The sequence below is a fragment of the Centroberyx gerrardi genome, chromosome 17 (genome assembly GCF_048128805.1).
Source record: "Centroberyx gerrardi isolate f3 chromosome 17, fCenGer3.hap1.cur.20231027, whole genome shotgun sequence".
Classification (NCBI taxonomy): domain Eukaryota; kingdom Metazoa; phylum Chordata; class Actinopteri; order Beryciformes; family Berycidae; genus Centroberyx; species Centroberyx gerrardi.
The window spans coordinates 3,443,193-3,458,456 of record NC_136013.1 but is presented as its reverse complement, the minus strand read 5'-3'; the positions used below and the strand labels follow the sequence as shown (position 1 = coordinate 3,458,456).

Here is a 15,264-nt window from a genome sequence, read left to right as displayed (position 1 = left end):
TAGCTAACTGGTTGGGAAGCAGCAAAAAGTCAAAATCGTGTGTTTTTAATCCAACAAACAATAAGAATGGTTGATGAACATAAACGACAAACTGAAAGACCACCGTGCAAATGAAAAGAGTGATTTCAGGGGTGCTTGAAAGCTTGTTGCATCGCATTTTTGTGACTACTACTCAGCTGTCATGTGACCGTTGATCCATCTCGGAATGGTGCTCTACTTGGTTTGCTAACCTGAAATAAAACCCTACAATTGAGCCTCTCCGGCCGTGCTGAAGACTTGTGGGCACTTTTCATTAAATCAGCAACTAGTCTCAGCAACGTCATGCAACCAAAGTGCTCGAAACGCCGCCTGTAAATAAGGGAAAACAGGGCCTTTTCGCCATTTCATACTCACCATCTTCTATTTTGCTGTTTCTGCTAGTCAAGTTCAGGAAGCGTCTACGCACGTACAGCGTCAACTCCCCAGCCAATGAAAAAACAGAACGCATTCAGTATGAGATCTGTCAATTTCGCAGGCGATAATAGATGTTTAACTTCCTGTTTGGCGATGTTGCTTTCATAATAAAAGCGAGGAAACATTATAAAACGAATTGGGAGAGGAGCGCAGCAAAAATCCTATAAAAATATACAGTTGAATCCCCTAGATTGAACATAAACTGTAGTATAGATACAAAAGAGATATGGTTAATGGTATTTTCTGATTTCAAATAGTATTTCTGACCTTGCAAAAGGGCTAGACAAAGATATATTTCACGACTGTAACGAAACGCGTACAAAACTACTACATGTACTATGATAAACAAGTCAATTTAAGGCCATTGACACATGGTGGTCTGTGCTGGTGGCCTTGGTTCATATGCTACTTGTAAGGAAATAAGAGCTACAAATGCACAGACTCATTAAAGTTCAAACAGGCGGCATAGATAGGATTACAAAAAGCTGTAGAAACAAGACCAATACCAGACTGCTTGGAAAGATGTTAATACTGCTGTCCTACTTTTCTATTCCTCATATTACCTCACAGATAATATTCAAATTAAGGCCACATTTTCTATGCAGCGAACTCACTATTTTCTGACAGCAAATGTCTTTTCCAAGTTCTTTTGGGCTGTTTGTGTCTTGAACTTACAGTATATGCTGTCTTGACATCGATTTTGGCAACTGCTGGCTGCAGTAAAAAGCCAGAAGAAATAATTGCTATGATGCAATGGGCTTAAATGCACTTGTTTCTGATGATTCATCCTTACAAGTTGTTTGGTATGAGTTTGTGTTTTTAGCTCTTTGCTTGTTGAATACATGTATGCTCTTTTTGTACATAAATTGTAGCTATGTGTGTATTTATATATCAGCTGAGAAAAAAATGACCTTTAATTTACCACAGTTGCCCCTTAAATATTTTCAATCTTTTACCCTTGATACTTTTTATCTCTGAGAGCCTGGTAATGGGTTTGTCGGGCGGACTTTTATTTTAAAATAAATAATCTCACCGGAAGTCTTATCCTGTTTGTTTCTGCTGGCTTGACACTCGTTAGTAAAAGCGACGTGAGCAGCAGTATTTCGCAGAACATTCGAGAGGTAAGATGCGAAACAAATTTCATCATATTTTTTTTTCTTCACATCACGACGTGGATAACAGATCGTTGGTCGTAATTCTACAGAGAAGGGTAGCTAGCTAGCCAACATTAAGTTCGCTGTATCTTCATCGTCTCTTCATCCGACAGCGTCGACGATGTTTGACGATGCTGGTAGCTAACGTTACCGTTAGCTTTCAAGCTAGTGCAGCTACGGGACGTCAACTGGCTTGCTTAGCATCTTGGCTCTGACTATTTCCTGGAGCTCTATCAGCGATTGAGTTTTCAGAACGGACACGACTAAAATTGAAACTGTAGTTGGAGTTAAGATTTACTTCTACCACCGTATAGATAACTTTAGTCGTGGGATTTATGGATTGTAAGTTTCTGATTATATATTGTCACAATTTTGGGTTTTGGGGGATGAAACACGTGTAACTCGAGCCAGTTAACAGCTGGCTACCTTCATACCATGTCGAAGCTAATTTTATTTGGCATAACGGAAGGTTAAAGGGATTGTTTTGTGGCATAGTTTGTTGAGTTATTTATCTACGCCACTGTACTTGACGATTGAGCCATCCACCCGATGAACTTTAGCGTCGCCCAGTTAACGCTATCTGTCACACCTGATGATGCTAGCATTTTAGCCCACAATTTGTATGGATAACAATACGCTTATTTTCCAAGGTCCCCAAACCCCGAGGACGTTCCAGATATTCCTTCTTTGTGAGCCTGGCACCTGCATTGTTCGGACGTTTGGCGTGCAACTCTGCATCTTTGAAAACAAGAAACAAATAACCACCTTGCTACAATCAATATAACAACCACCAGCGATCGACAACCCTTCACTGCGCCTCTTGGACGATCAGCGTTGTGTTTATGTCTTTGTTTTGCGAAAACGGTAAGAGTTTGATCCTATTTCTTTTATTCTAAATTTTTGGGTTTGACGATATATTTTGTGTATATATGTATTTTGTCTAAATTAACGAAGCGATGGTTGCGTTATCGTACAATATGCCATGTTTCTGTGCAACGGTATCAAAATGGCGTCTCCCTATTCCATCACTCGTGTGCAGTGAGTGTTCAGCCTCTGCTTCATGACGCACTATGCACCAAGCAGCCAGCAGGCTAGCTTCCTCCTGAAATAGGCTCGACCTCTGCCCTCCTGAGCCGCCTCCTGACCGGAGACCCGTGTGTCATTGAGAAACTAGTTATGACTCACTAAGTCAAAGAGTATTTAATTATATTGACATGGCTGTGAAACGATTAAGAGTCTGGGTCTCAGCGCTGTGCAGTGTTAGCCGACAGCAGGGAGGGAGTTCTCTGGCAGCAGTCAGGCCCCTGTTTGTGACCTATTAACAGTAGCAGGCCTTATTTGACTAAAGCCAGAGGCCTGCATTTAAGACAAAGGGCTCTAACAAAGCCATTTTATATGTATAAATGGCTGCTGGGGGCAAAAACATCTAGCTTTCTCCCTGGTTCTTACTACTTTTCTCTGGGCTTCTCTGTCATGCTTGCTCATTCTAGGAAAACATGGATATTTGTCAAATGTGTTTTCTAGCACTTTTCCCCCCTTACTTTTGGTTACTTTTAATGTCAGCAATCAAGGGATTTATGCATCCTAAGATTCTCTGGATCCAAGCATCAGCTGAATGCCTAAAATGTAAGCGTGAGTCTCAGGATCCTCTGTGCTGACATTTTGTCTCCCTTTCTGGTTTGGAGTAGCTGTGTCATAACTCTGCTTGGGCTGGCTAAATGGAGGCATTAGTACAGGAATTAACATATTGACGGTGGGCATCCTGTGAGCTGTGTTTGGTGGGGTGATAAGCTGTAAGAATACAAATAATTGAAATCAATAATTAATATAAATAAATAAATAAATATGCTGGAGTTTGTCTTGGTGACATTGGTGTAGACATAACAGTTGCCGTAACACAATTGCATACTGGCACACAGGGCTGGCACATCAGTATCACAATCAATATTTTTTTTATACAATATTGATATACCACATATCGCAATGTGGCTTATGAATGCAAAATCACGTTAGCCTAAATCAAATTAATGTTCATCCTATTGAACCGAATGGTAATGCTAGCTGTGATGTCAAACAAAACTGACATTTTCTAATAATATTCCTTAAAATTTAAATCTAAATTTTTTGGCTTTTTTAAATAAAATGTGCATGTTATCATCAATTCAACAGCAGAATTGTGTGTCACAATATCCCAAAGTCACCATATCATCACAATATGAAACTATATTGATTTATGGCCCAGCCCCACTGACTCATGGCACAGGGACGACCTCACATTCAATACAAGACATACAATTGATAATTATTCATCCCACTTCTGCAAATATACATTCGGTATTCAGTCAGGTTGGACAGAACATACATGGAGTTGCAGCTGAATTTTTTATTTTTATTTATTTATTTTTATAAATTAAATATTGCTTGGTGGTTTTTCCTAACCCGTGTCCCTCTCCTCTTGCAGAGCTGTTGCGCAGCCGTTGGAACCTGTGTGGTGGAAATCTAGCCTTCAAGCAAGGAGCTTGCGGCCACAGCGGCACAGCGTTTTTCATGTCAGAGACCGAGCACGCTTGCAGTCGTTTATGTCATCCCCTCTTTTCCAGACAGAAGATCCCGAAAAATCCCCATTCAAGATCCTTTTATCTTACTGATAGTGCTAACATCCAGCCAAAATGTCTGTCAACGTCAACCGCAGCGTGTCAGACCAGTTCTATCGCTACAAGATGCCCCGTCTGATTGCCAAGGTAGAGATCGCGTCACATGATGGTTTTTACTTTGTAATTTAGCCTAAATCTTAAGGCCCGTTCACTTTCTTTCTTAGAATTTTAATTTGATTGGTTGAACATGTTTTATCGTTGTCTCTGCATCCAAAAAATCTCTCTGAGATCGCACCAAAAATATAGTTTTGGATGTTTTTATAGGTATCGTTGTAGTAGAAACACAGTTATACTATTTACTTGGAACAATTCATAGTTATTTTATAGTTATTGTTCTATATGTGAATGGGCCTTGAATCAGTTATTTTGAGCTTTGACTTCTTCCATTGATGGTCTTTATTCTGTTCGTGTGTTTCTCCTCTCAGGTTGAAGGCAAAGGGAATGGAATCAAGACGGTCATTGTCAACATGGTTGATGTTGCAAAGGCATTGAACAGGCCTCCAACATGTAAGTCACACCATGTCTAGCGTCTTCTGTCTCAATCCCTCCATTTGTTTTGTGTTTAACCATCACTTTGGAAAATGCACCGGTAGCCATTTTGTACCTGGGGATCAACCAAACACCAGAATGAGTGTTATTGTAAAGTTTACAATTTCATCTTAACTGTTACTGGAGACTAAATTAATTTCATTCAGCAGCAGTCGCCCACCGCTGCTAAATCACTATCATCTGACCTTACTGTTCACTTCAACAGTATGTGGCAATTAAAGTAAATTTGCTTTATTCTAATAGATATTACCAAACAAGTTTACCTTTGACACAACAGGCAAACAAACCTGGGCTCCAGAACAAAGTTCTGCTCTTCACTGCCACCAAACAATTCAGTGGAAATGCTGCCTTGTATATGAAATACGGCATATGAAGTTTTTAATATCACATGGAAAAGTCATTTTAATGGTATCTTTTTTTAAATAGGATGTTGGGGAAAGATAAAACACAGGGATGGACTTTTCCAAAGATCAAAAATGCTTTGTGCATAATCTTCAGCTTCATGAGTTCCAGATTATTCAAAAAGAATAAATTCAGCCACCAGTTTTAGCAAAAGGAAATATTGACAGTCATTTTGGAAGTTGTAGGTCAAAAATCTGTGACATAATATTGTTTGAAAATTTTATGAAAACCTACTGGTCCACCATGAAGTAACTAATAAAAATATGCCATTTTCTAGGAAGTAAGTAGCCTTTATTGTTAAATGGATATACATCATATGGAGAATAGGCTAACAAGGTGAAGAAGTTATTTTTCATTTCATTGAGACTGTATTGTTAACCCTGACCTCCTCCACAGACCCGACCAAGTTTTTTGGTTGTGAACTCGGTGCTCAGACCCAGTTTGATGCCAAGAACGACCGCTACATCGTCAACGGATCCCACGAGGCGAACAAGTTGCAGGACATGCTTGATGGATTCATCAGAAAATTTGTGCTGTGTCCCGAGTGTGACAACCCTGAAACTGATCTGGTAAATGTTTCACCGCGTCTTTAGGCAGGTCTTGTGAAGTGTGAATTTCATTGTCTCCAGGTCTTCAAGTTTCCAATTACACAAATGGCTCCGTTCCAATAAAATGACACCTCCTTTTTGTTCTTGTCATTTCACATATCGTGAGTTTTAGTTGCCAAATTACATCTGGAATAATTGTGAAAGGAAAAATGTTTAAGAACCCAAAGAAACCAAGTAAAGCATAATGGTTTATTTGACAATTTTTAAATGACTATTCACCTTTTTTATAAGTAAAAGGCAATTCTCCCTGTCTCTTATTTCTTTACCAAGCACTTCACTATCGTACCTGATCGTTCTGTGGATCCTCGAGGATGTTTTGACTCTTGCATAATTATAATGATCAAGAAAATTAAGCTTATTCTGTCAAACCCAAAGTCACTATATATAAGAGTGTTGGCTATATCCTTAAAACAGAAAATATTTTGGAGGCAGGAAAAAAAAAGCAGATTTCCTCAGAGCGGTTTATTTGACTGGAACGTTAAGCTGCTGTTGTCCTTCTATAAGAATTTGCATTTATTTGACTTTCCCCACAGCATGTCAATCCCAAGAAACAAACCATCGGCAACTCCTGTAAGGCCTGTGGCTACCGTGGCATGCTAGACACCAGACACAAACTCTGCACGTTCATCCTCAAAAACCCACCAGGTGAGACTCATTTATATCTTATCTGGGTTTTGTTACTATCCTGCCATTTTTCTGGTCCTGTTTAGCTCAGGAAGTAAAGTTTGGCACTAGGGTTAGGGGTCCGATTCCCACTGCCAACACCCATAATAAAGCGATGTGTGTTCTCAGACAGCTGTAAAATACTGTTATCCTGTCTAGACAAATGTGATATTAACTAAACAGGAAAAAGTAGCTGCATACTCATAACTCCAATGCAGAGACTAGGCCTATTTATTCACCATGAGTGCACAGTAAGAAACAAGAGGCTTAAATAACGAGTGGAGGATGGGCAGGAATCTGACATGGCTGACAATTATCGTTAACGTGATAAGTAGGTCATCACAGCAGTATTTATCAACATGGGAAAAGAATGGATGGGGGTAAATATACAAGCAGTTAATTGTACTCTTAATCATGTAAAATATGCAGTAATGGAGGGTGGGGGAAAGTAAACATCTGATCAATCAACCTAGATTATAAATTATGAATGTGATATTAACGACGTGCCTGCCACTTCGGTAACAGAGACCAATGATAGTGGATCCGCATCCGCAAAGAAGGAGAAAGAGAAGAAGAACCGCAAGAAGGACAAGGAGAACGGCTCCGGCAGCGGAGAGGCCGGGAACCACAACGACATCGACGCTCCTGAGGCTGTGGTGTGTATCCTCCTGCAGGAGGAGGTCCAGATCCGGGCAAACATTCTGGTTCTTCACATTTAGGGCTGCAACTAACGATTATTTTCATTGTCGATTAATCCGTCGATTATTTTCTCGATTAATCGATTAGTTGTTTGCTCTATAAAATGTCAGAAAATGGTGAAAACTGTCGATCAGTGTTTCCCAAAGCCCAAGATGACGTCCTCAAATGTCTTGTTTTGTCCACAACCCAAAGATACTCAGTTTACTGTCATAGAGGAGTAAAGAAACCAGAAAACATTCACATTTAAGAAGCTGGAATCAGAGAATTTTGACTTATTTTTCTTAAAAAATTACTCAAACCGATTAATCGATTATCAAAATAGTTGCAGATTAATTTAATAGTTGACAACTAATCGATTAATCGTTGCAGCTCTATTCACATTCTGCAGTTAAACACCTTCATACCTTCACTGGACTGTCTGGGGTTTGAATGCTTTGCTCAATGGCGCTTTGGCAGAAGTAATTTCACTATGCATTGAGAGGCAAACTTTAAAGTAATAATTTATGATATTTTCATATAAATAAATGATATGTTATCCAAACATAGTCATTTTAATGTTGGTGTGTCTTGATGACCAAGATGCTTGCTCACCTTTTTCCACTGGTAGCACATGAAAAGGTTTTTCTTTTAAGTTTAATATATTAAACTGGTTCTGATCTATTGATTATTAGTGATTGATTCTCTGATTATAGGCTGTGAAATTCAAAACGCAGCGTCAGAAATGAACTGTCGATGCCAGATTGTCGACATGCCTACGCTGCCAACGTGCTGCTGACTGCAGCAAGTTGGTTGTACGGCATACGTTTGACCTTTCCTGATCTGGAAATTGAAACTTTTTGTATTTGATCAGGCAGTTGAAACTGCTATTGGCCGATCACCAATGACCTATTTAGAACGTTTATCGGCTGATTATGATTGGTAGCCGATCAATTGGTGCAAAAACACCACAGCAATGACAGTTTGGCAGCAAATATGGAGACAAAAAAACAACAATCTTTGATAATCCATGAACACTGGCTCTGTACTATAGTTTGTTTTCAGTAAATTCTTAGTTTCAAAACATCCTCATTCTCATTAACAAAGAAAATATATTCCAATGTTTTTTGTGAAAATACTGGAAGTGGAGTTCATACCCAGAAGGTATAGAAGAAGAAGGATAGCACCGACTGGTCTGACTTCAGTCTTTCACAACCTTTTAAAAATGTCGTAACTGTTACAGTCTGTTGACCTTTACCTCCATAGATCAGGCTGTTTCTGAGTTTACATTGACTGAAACTCCTCAAACAAGACAGGAGTCCTGCCAGCTTAAATAAGGGAGGATTCAGTTCAGTCTGCAGTTCAAACAGTTGTCTCTCTACCCGGTTTATCTGGAACAATTATTTCGACACAAAATGCTGAATCATTTCTGATACGAATACAATTTCCCCTTTTCTGCAGTCATTAAAAAAAATCATATTTGGCAGAAAACAATTCTGCTTTTACTGTATTTACCATTTCTCTAGAGACGAGATGCCAGTAAAGGAACTGTGTGAGCCTTTGAGTGTGCAGTAAAATACTTAAATCATTTTGAGTTTTTTTTTTTTTTGCTGCACCGCCACCTTTCACTGCGTCTGACCTCTTCCCGTGTCTCCGGCTGTCAGGACGGAGACGACGACGATGAGGACTGGGCAGAGGAGACTACGGAGGAGGCGCAGAGGCGACGAATGGAGGAGATCAGCGACCACGCCAAGAACCTCACCCTCAGCGAGGACCTGGAGAAACCGCTGGAGGAGAGGGTCAACTTGTTCTACAACTTTGTGAAAGTAAGGATTCCCAGACGGTGTGTGCCGTTACAACTCAGTCATTTGGCTTTGACCTATTTGCAGAACTTGGAAATTAGACTTTGTGAATGTGACTACATCGTCCTTATCTGCTTCCCCTCGTTTTCTACTTCCCCTCGCTGTCTGTAGCACCCTGATTTGGCTAGTATGTGTCAAATTTGGCTTGGATCATGGTAACTTTAATGCCTACTTTTGGTTCGGTGAATCTCAGGGTTCCTACATAGGTCTTGAAAACATGGATAGAAAATAATTTGACACTCGGATCTATATATCTATATATCGATATGGCAAAATCACATGTTAAATAATCAAATTAATATTCATCCCATTGAACTGAACGGTAATGTTAGGTGTGATGTCAAACAAGTAAAATAATATTCAAATAATATTCCTTAACATGTTTCATACCTCATTTTGTCAGTTTTGAAATAAAATTTGCTCGTTATCATTAATTTAGAGAGCAGAATTTTGTGTCACGATATCCCAAAATCACCATTAAATCACCACTAAAAGACGATGAGTGATAATTTTGACTTCTCGCCCAGCCTTACATCAGCCTGTAGGCAAAGAGTAGTAAAAATAAGCTCTCTGACTGATGCATCCACCCTCAACTTCTCTCTTTCCGTCTCCAGCAAAAGAAGGAGAGTGGAACCATCGACGGGGCTGATAAGGAGATCTTGGCGGAGGCGGAGCGTCTGGATGTGAAGGCCATGGGCCCGCTCATCCTCAGCGAGCTGCTCTTCAACGAGAACATCCGCGACCAGATCAAGAAGTACAAACGCCACTTCCTGCGGGTGAGTTGACGTCTGCCCCTGGACTCTTTAAAATCCGCCGCACGAGAATACTTTTGATCTCCTGACTGATGTGTGACACTGATCGTCATCTGGTTTGTCAAGTACGCTCAAGTTTTGCAGTGCTTCCATTTTTAGCAGCATATGATCCCAAAAATAGACTCGTGCTGTTTGGAAAACTGAAAAAGAAGCACCTCGAGATTCAAAGTGAGGAGTCAATCTAACAGATGATGCTCCTAAATTTCTTTGTGCGCCTCTAAACATTTCAGAAGAGCAGATGTGACCCGACCACGTGAAATGCACTTGAAATATGAAGCGTACACTTGGAGTTTGTCTCGTCGTGACCGTTATTCTCTCTCTCCTGATTTTCCCCTTCAGTTCTGCCACAACAACAAGAAAGCCCAGAAGTATCTGATGGGAGGCTTCGAGTGTCTGGTGAAGCTGCACCAAGCCCAGCTGCTGCCCCGGGTCCCCATCATCCTCAAAGACCTGTACGACGCAGACTTACTGGAGGAAGACGTCATATTCGCCTGGGCAGAGAAGGTAGGCGGAGGTGTAGTTATGCTGCAGTTAGATTGATATATCAGGCAGATATTAGCCTTTTATTAAATATTGGATATCAGCCATCATGTCGTCCAGCTCTGATATGCTAGATGTCTGGAAAACCTGCAATGAAATTTTATTTTCTTTGCAGTTTTTTTTTTTATTCGTTTAATTGTTTGACAAGAATAAAATTCTGCAGGGAAACACAGAATATTTGACATTTTTTGCATGAAAATGGAAAAAATGTAAGAAAGTGAAGTTAAAGTAAAGGGTGTTTACTTTTGGCAGCTTCAATACAAAAATATGTGTATTGGCCTTCAAAAGCCCATATTGGAGTGAATTCAATTATTGGATTTTCTTTTTTGAAAAAAATAATAATTTGACAAATATATTAGAAATATCCTTCTGCAAATGAACTAATTGAGAGTGATCGCTCCATTATATAACTAATAAATTGCAGCCTAACTCAACATTTTTAATGGGTTTAATTGAAAGTTAATTGACCCCAACAGTCCTGGCCTTGAGTTAGTGCTGCACACTCATCATGTGTAATCATGATTTTAATTTCCACCATTAACAATAGAGCATTGGCTTGTTAGCAATATTGTTGATGGAAGGTACAGAAAGTGCAGTAAAATGATTGTTCTTAAAAGCATCAAGACTAATAATTGTGATTAATTATGATGACAAGCCAAATGATCAGGGTTGAGTTAGTCCTGATTTATGCAGCCGTTGCCTTTCATCAGTCTGCTGCCAGACTGTCTGACCTGCTTTGCTTTTCTCCTCCAGGTTTCTAAGAAATACGTCTCTAAGGAACTTGCCAAAGAGATCCATGCCAAGGCCGCCCCTTTTGTCAAGTGGCTGAAAGAGGCAGAGGAGGAGAGCGAGGGCAGCGAGGAAGAGGAGGAGGAAGACGACGAGAACGTTGAGGTAACGGTCCCGTGAACTTGGTTAACTTTGTTTTGCAGCGGTAGAGTTTAGATGACATCTCTCTGTTTGGCCTGTATGTCTTCTCCTATATTTAATTTGAGTGATTTGTAGTTAGAAAACATGAGTGAAATGACAACTCTAGATTGAAACTTTATTCAGTTCCTGTAATATTTTACACCCATCACAAAAATTACTGAAGAGCAACCTCATAACTTTTAGCCAGTCATTGTACTTTACTGCATACAATAGTCCAATCAAACCACAGGAGCGTTAACATTTGGCTCTGAACAGCTAGAAAAAACAGTCTAAAACCTGACATTTTTTGTTTTTGCACATTTTATCTATTCATTTAACTGCAAAGTAATATTTTTTTTTTTTGTAAATTCCCAATGTAAGGCCTAAAATATCAGTATCTGCTTTCCAGAAACCCATATCGGTCAAACCCTATAGGTATAATGACATAAATCTCTGAATGATATAACATTTTTCTAACATATTTTCATGTTTTCTATGTCCAGGTTGTGTACTCGTCCTCTGCCCGCGAACTGAAAGTGGAGACTGTGAAACCAGACAAACCTGATAAGGAAGAAGAAGACATTGATATCGATGCGATCTGAAGAGAGACTTTGAGGATAATGCTTTGTTGTGTTGTGGCTTTGACTCACACGATGCCCCATACTACCCAAGTGGCTGGCCTTTCCCTCCTCTACCCCCCCCCCCCCCCCTCTCCCCTCCCCCCTTTACAACCCTCTCTGCTTTGTGGCATGATTTAACATAGCGCTTTACTTGCTGCACATTAACTCTGTAATTTTGAGATGTATTCTGTCGATGAATGAAGTTGCTTTGGGGATTTTAATCATGGGTGTTTTGGGGATCATTTGACTGCACATTTCTTTTTCTTTTTTTTTTTTTTTGTTGTGTCTATTTTTTCCAGTCAATAAAGAATGTTTTGCTATCCACCACACTTGAATTTGTTTTACTGTGCAATGGTTAATATATTACTTAATTTCTTATCCAAGAGAGATCAGTAATGGCCTACTTTGTGTTTATTATGCAAGAATGGCAGGTTATGTGAAAATATATATTGCCTAAAATGTACCCAATGGGAAATGCACTTGAATGCCAATAGCCAAGTATGGGATGGGCTGCAATTTTATTTATCAAACTTGAACAAAATGCATACATAGACTGTCCAAGCTTTCCAATATGTAGCTATTAAATTAGATATTTCCTGCTCAAACACTTTTTTTCTCATTATACTTGGATTAAATTTGAAGTTGTGAATGTAAAAGCCTTCTAAAAATGAGCTTTTATTCCCAGAGAAAGGTTTCCTCCTCAGAAATAATGCCAGTCCTGTGCTTTTTGCATTGTGCTCCAATGAGAGATGAGGTCAGCCCGTTTCCTCACTTCCTCCACCGCTCGTTCAGCTGGACAGACTAATGCTGCCTTCAGGTGCTGTCGGAAATATTGTAATTACGATTTAAACCCCTATGAACGACTTGGTACAGGGTGTTTTACAAGACTGGGAAAGTACAAAATGTCTGTGACGGTGGGGGCGGGGCGTGGAAGCCGTGTCAACAATTGATGGTAAAGGTGATTAATTAAACAGCAGCTTCCGGCGAATAACCAATTAACACAATCAATTGCATTTCCATTGCACATTTTCTTCCCCTAATTCCCCCGCTGCAAGTAGATCTGCGCGGATTGGTTTCTAAAACAAAACGTTCATCTAAAACTACTGTTACAGGGACTATTTTTTGGTTATGCCCGACTGAACGCACTCGAATGCACCGACAAGTCCTATTTATGCCATGGCAACTCGGAAGTAGGAGCAGACGAGGAGCACGTGAACGCAGCATAATCCAACCCAGCCGCTGAGTAGCCATTTTGGTCCCACCTAAAACAGACCAGCTTCACTTTGGGCCGGAGATGGAGGAAACGGAGCCGACGGCGAGTGTTTCAGGAACCCAAATCTGTTGAATTTCTGTAAAATCATCGACGGATGACACTAGACGCCATGGCTTGTTATTAGAAAGAGTTTTTTAAAGCCCGGGGCGATTTTGGAAGTGGCGACAGCGCTGTAGCTCATTGACTTCAACCCAAACGGACAGTGATTTCATTTGCCTGTCGAGTTGAACACAGGCCATGTATGGTATGTCTGCGCAATGTAAATATCGAGCATAAGATTATTATGCTCTTTCGTGGGTATTGTCGGTCGTAACAGTTCAGGTGCTCAGGGCTAAAACACGTCCGGTCTTGTTTGAAAATTGTCACGATCAATGCTGAGACTCTTTTCCCAGAGGGCTGCATGGTCTGGAGCCACAAAGCAAAGCAATAATTTCATTTTCGGCTGTTGGATTGAAGCTGTTGCGGAATTTGGAAGTCAGGCAGCAACTCGTTAAGGAAGGACTAATCAAAATGTCAACAAAAACTCCTCTACCTACGGTCAACGAGAAGGCGACGGAAAGCGTAAGTATAAACGGTTGGTTATTTGGTTAGCTAACACTGCTCGGTTCATTGCTACAAATATCCTCGAATTACCACCAGGTAGGAGTGCATGTTGTACTCAGATTTTGGTTGATAAATGACGTCTTTTACTGTATTGTCTGACTGGTAGATAATTGTTTCACACGGGGGGGGTTAAACATTGTTGCTAACTCGTAAACATTCATATCCTCAACGTCAAACACGCCCTGCAATCTTCTCCCGTGCCTGCATGGCAAAGTCGGCATTGTGATTGATGTGTGTGTGTGTAGGTTATATATATTTTTTCAACTAAGTTTTTTTTGTATTCGAAATGTCGGATGCAGCCAGGATATAGGCCCAGCCACGAACAAAACTACAATAGTTTTGCCTACTGGTTCTGGCAGGCAACAGTACTTTTTTATTCAAGCTCGCTACTGGTTTTCCCAGGTGTCAGTCTAAGGTTTCAACCGTTCGCCTTCCAAATATGGGCTTTCGTTAGTCCCGCCCCCTCCTGACCATGAGAATCTCACAAGTGTCAAGGTAGCCAGATTAAAACAATTAGTACTTCCGGTCAATTTTTCCCCCAAAATAAAACGCATATCGACGGACATTTTGCAACATATCTGATTTAAAATAAAGCACCAAAGTGAAATTGAAGAATATAGTTAGATAATCTATAAGTAATTTAGTGGCATTTTAATGAAATGTTAATGTTTCAAAGATTTTAAGATATGGTGCAATCCCATGTTTTTCGCTAGTTTTTCTTTGCCTCAAAATTTTCTACTGCTACTATTACGGCTGTTTTGCACACCCTCCTAATCCATCCCTTTACATACTTTAAATCATACATTTCTATTTGTCATGTTCTAGTTTTAAAATCATTGTTTGTGTATGTTCATATAAACCCACCCTTTTCCATCTTCTTTGCTGTATACTATTATTTTATGATTCTTAACAGCCTAATTTCCAAGAAGATCATAAAAATCTGGTCTCATCATATTGGGTCATGGCAACAGCACAGAATGGGATGTAGATAAGAACAAGACAAATAGTACTGTGCTGTAAATAACATGATGACACTTTATTGATCCCTGTGGGGGAAATTAGGTTGTTGCAGCTGCAATAGGATTCAGCAGAGGGAAATGAGTAATTCACATAGAATATAAAAAATGGTGGCACCATATTTTATGCAATTTCAACACTTTGTATGAGTGGGGAAAGAGTCATACACAACACTTTTATTTTTAAAGAGGATTCTGTAGTAAATGGAACAAATGTTGATTTTGAGTTTAACACAGCGTTTGTTATTTTGCTCATCCCAACACTCACTTTACCCACCTCCAAAAAGCGATAGAGTATATACTTTTATTTTGAAAGGGAAAAAAGTTCAACTTCCCCTTTCGGTCTGGCTGTCTGCGGCGAGCTTGACGCAGCTCGGTCTCTCTCTCTCTCTCTCTGCGGGTATCGGGGCTTTTTAGTTAAGGGGGGAAAAAAGCTTGGGGAATATCTATGAGTGTTTTCCTACTGAAGTC

At 39.9% G+C, this 15,264-nt stretch overlaps 2 protein-coding genes across 13 annotated transcripts in view; both read left to right on the top strand.

Annotated features, from left to right (window-relative positions):
- The first annotated feature begins 1,521 nt into the window (after window positions 1-1,521).
- On the top strand, window positions 1,522-12,230 carry eif5 (eukaryotic translation initiation factor 5). 4 transcript variants are annotated; one of them, XM_071906134.2, is made up of 12 exons: window positions 1,522-1,574; window positions 2,258-2,471; window positions 4,208-4,348; window positions 4,687-4,768; window positions 5,609-5,781; window positions 6,354-6,465; window positions 7,009-7,139; window positions 8,823-8,984; window positions 9,635-9,796; window positions 10,172-10,336; window positions 11,126-11,266; window positions 11,785-12,230. In XM_071906134.2, the coding sequence occupies exons 3-12, from the start codon at window positions 4,277-4,279 to the stop codon at window positions 11,881-11,883; spliced, it is 1,299 nt and encodes a 432-aa protein (XP_071762235.1). In that variant the 5' UTR covers window positions 1,522-1,574; window positions 2,258-2,471; window positions 4,208-4,276; the 3' UTR covers window positions 11,884-12,230. The 4 variants fall into 4 exon arrangements, with proteins under 4 accessions (XP_071762235.1, XP_071762232.1, XP_071762233.1 ...); XM_071906131.2 differs by having other exon boundaries at window positions 4,069-4,348; XM_071906132.2 differs by lacking the exon at window positions 1,522-1,574 and adding an exon at window positions 1,642-1,663 and having other exon boundaries at window positions 4,069-4,348.
- Window positions 12,231-13,164: 934 nt separating this feature from the next.
- mark3a (MAP/microtubule affinity-regulating kinase 3a) overlaps window positions 13,165-15,264 on the top strand; it is a 43,333-nt gene continuing 41,233 nt past the window's right edge. For all 9 annotated transcript variants that reach the window (XM_071906152.2, XM_071906148.2, XM_071906151.2 and 6 more), the window contains exon 1: window positions 13,165-13,735. In XM_071906152.2, the coding sequence (XP_071762253.1) occupies window positions 13,685-13,735 (51 nt within the window). In that variant the 5' untranslated portion in view covers window positions 13,165-13,684. The remainder of the gene's footprint in view (window positions 13,736-15,264) is intronic.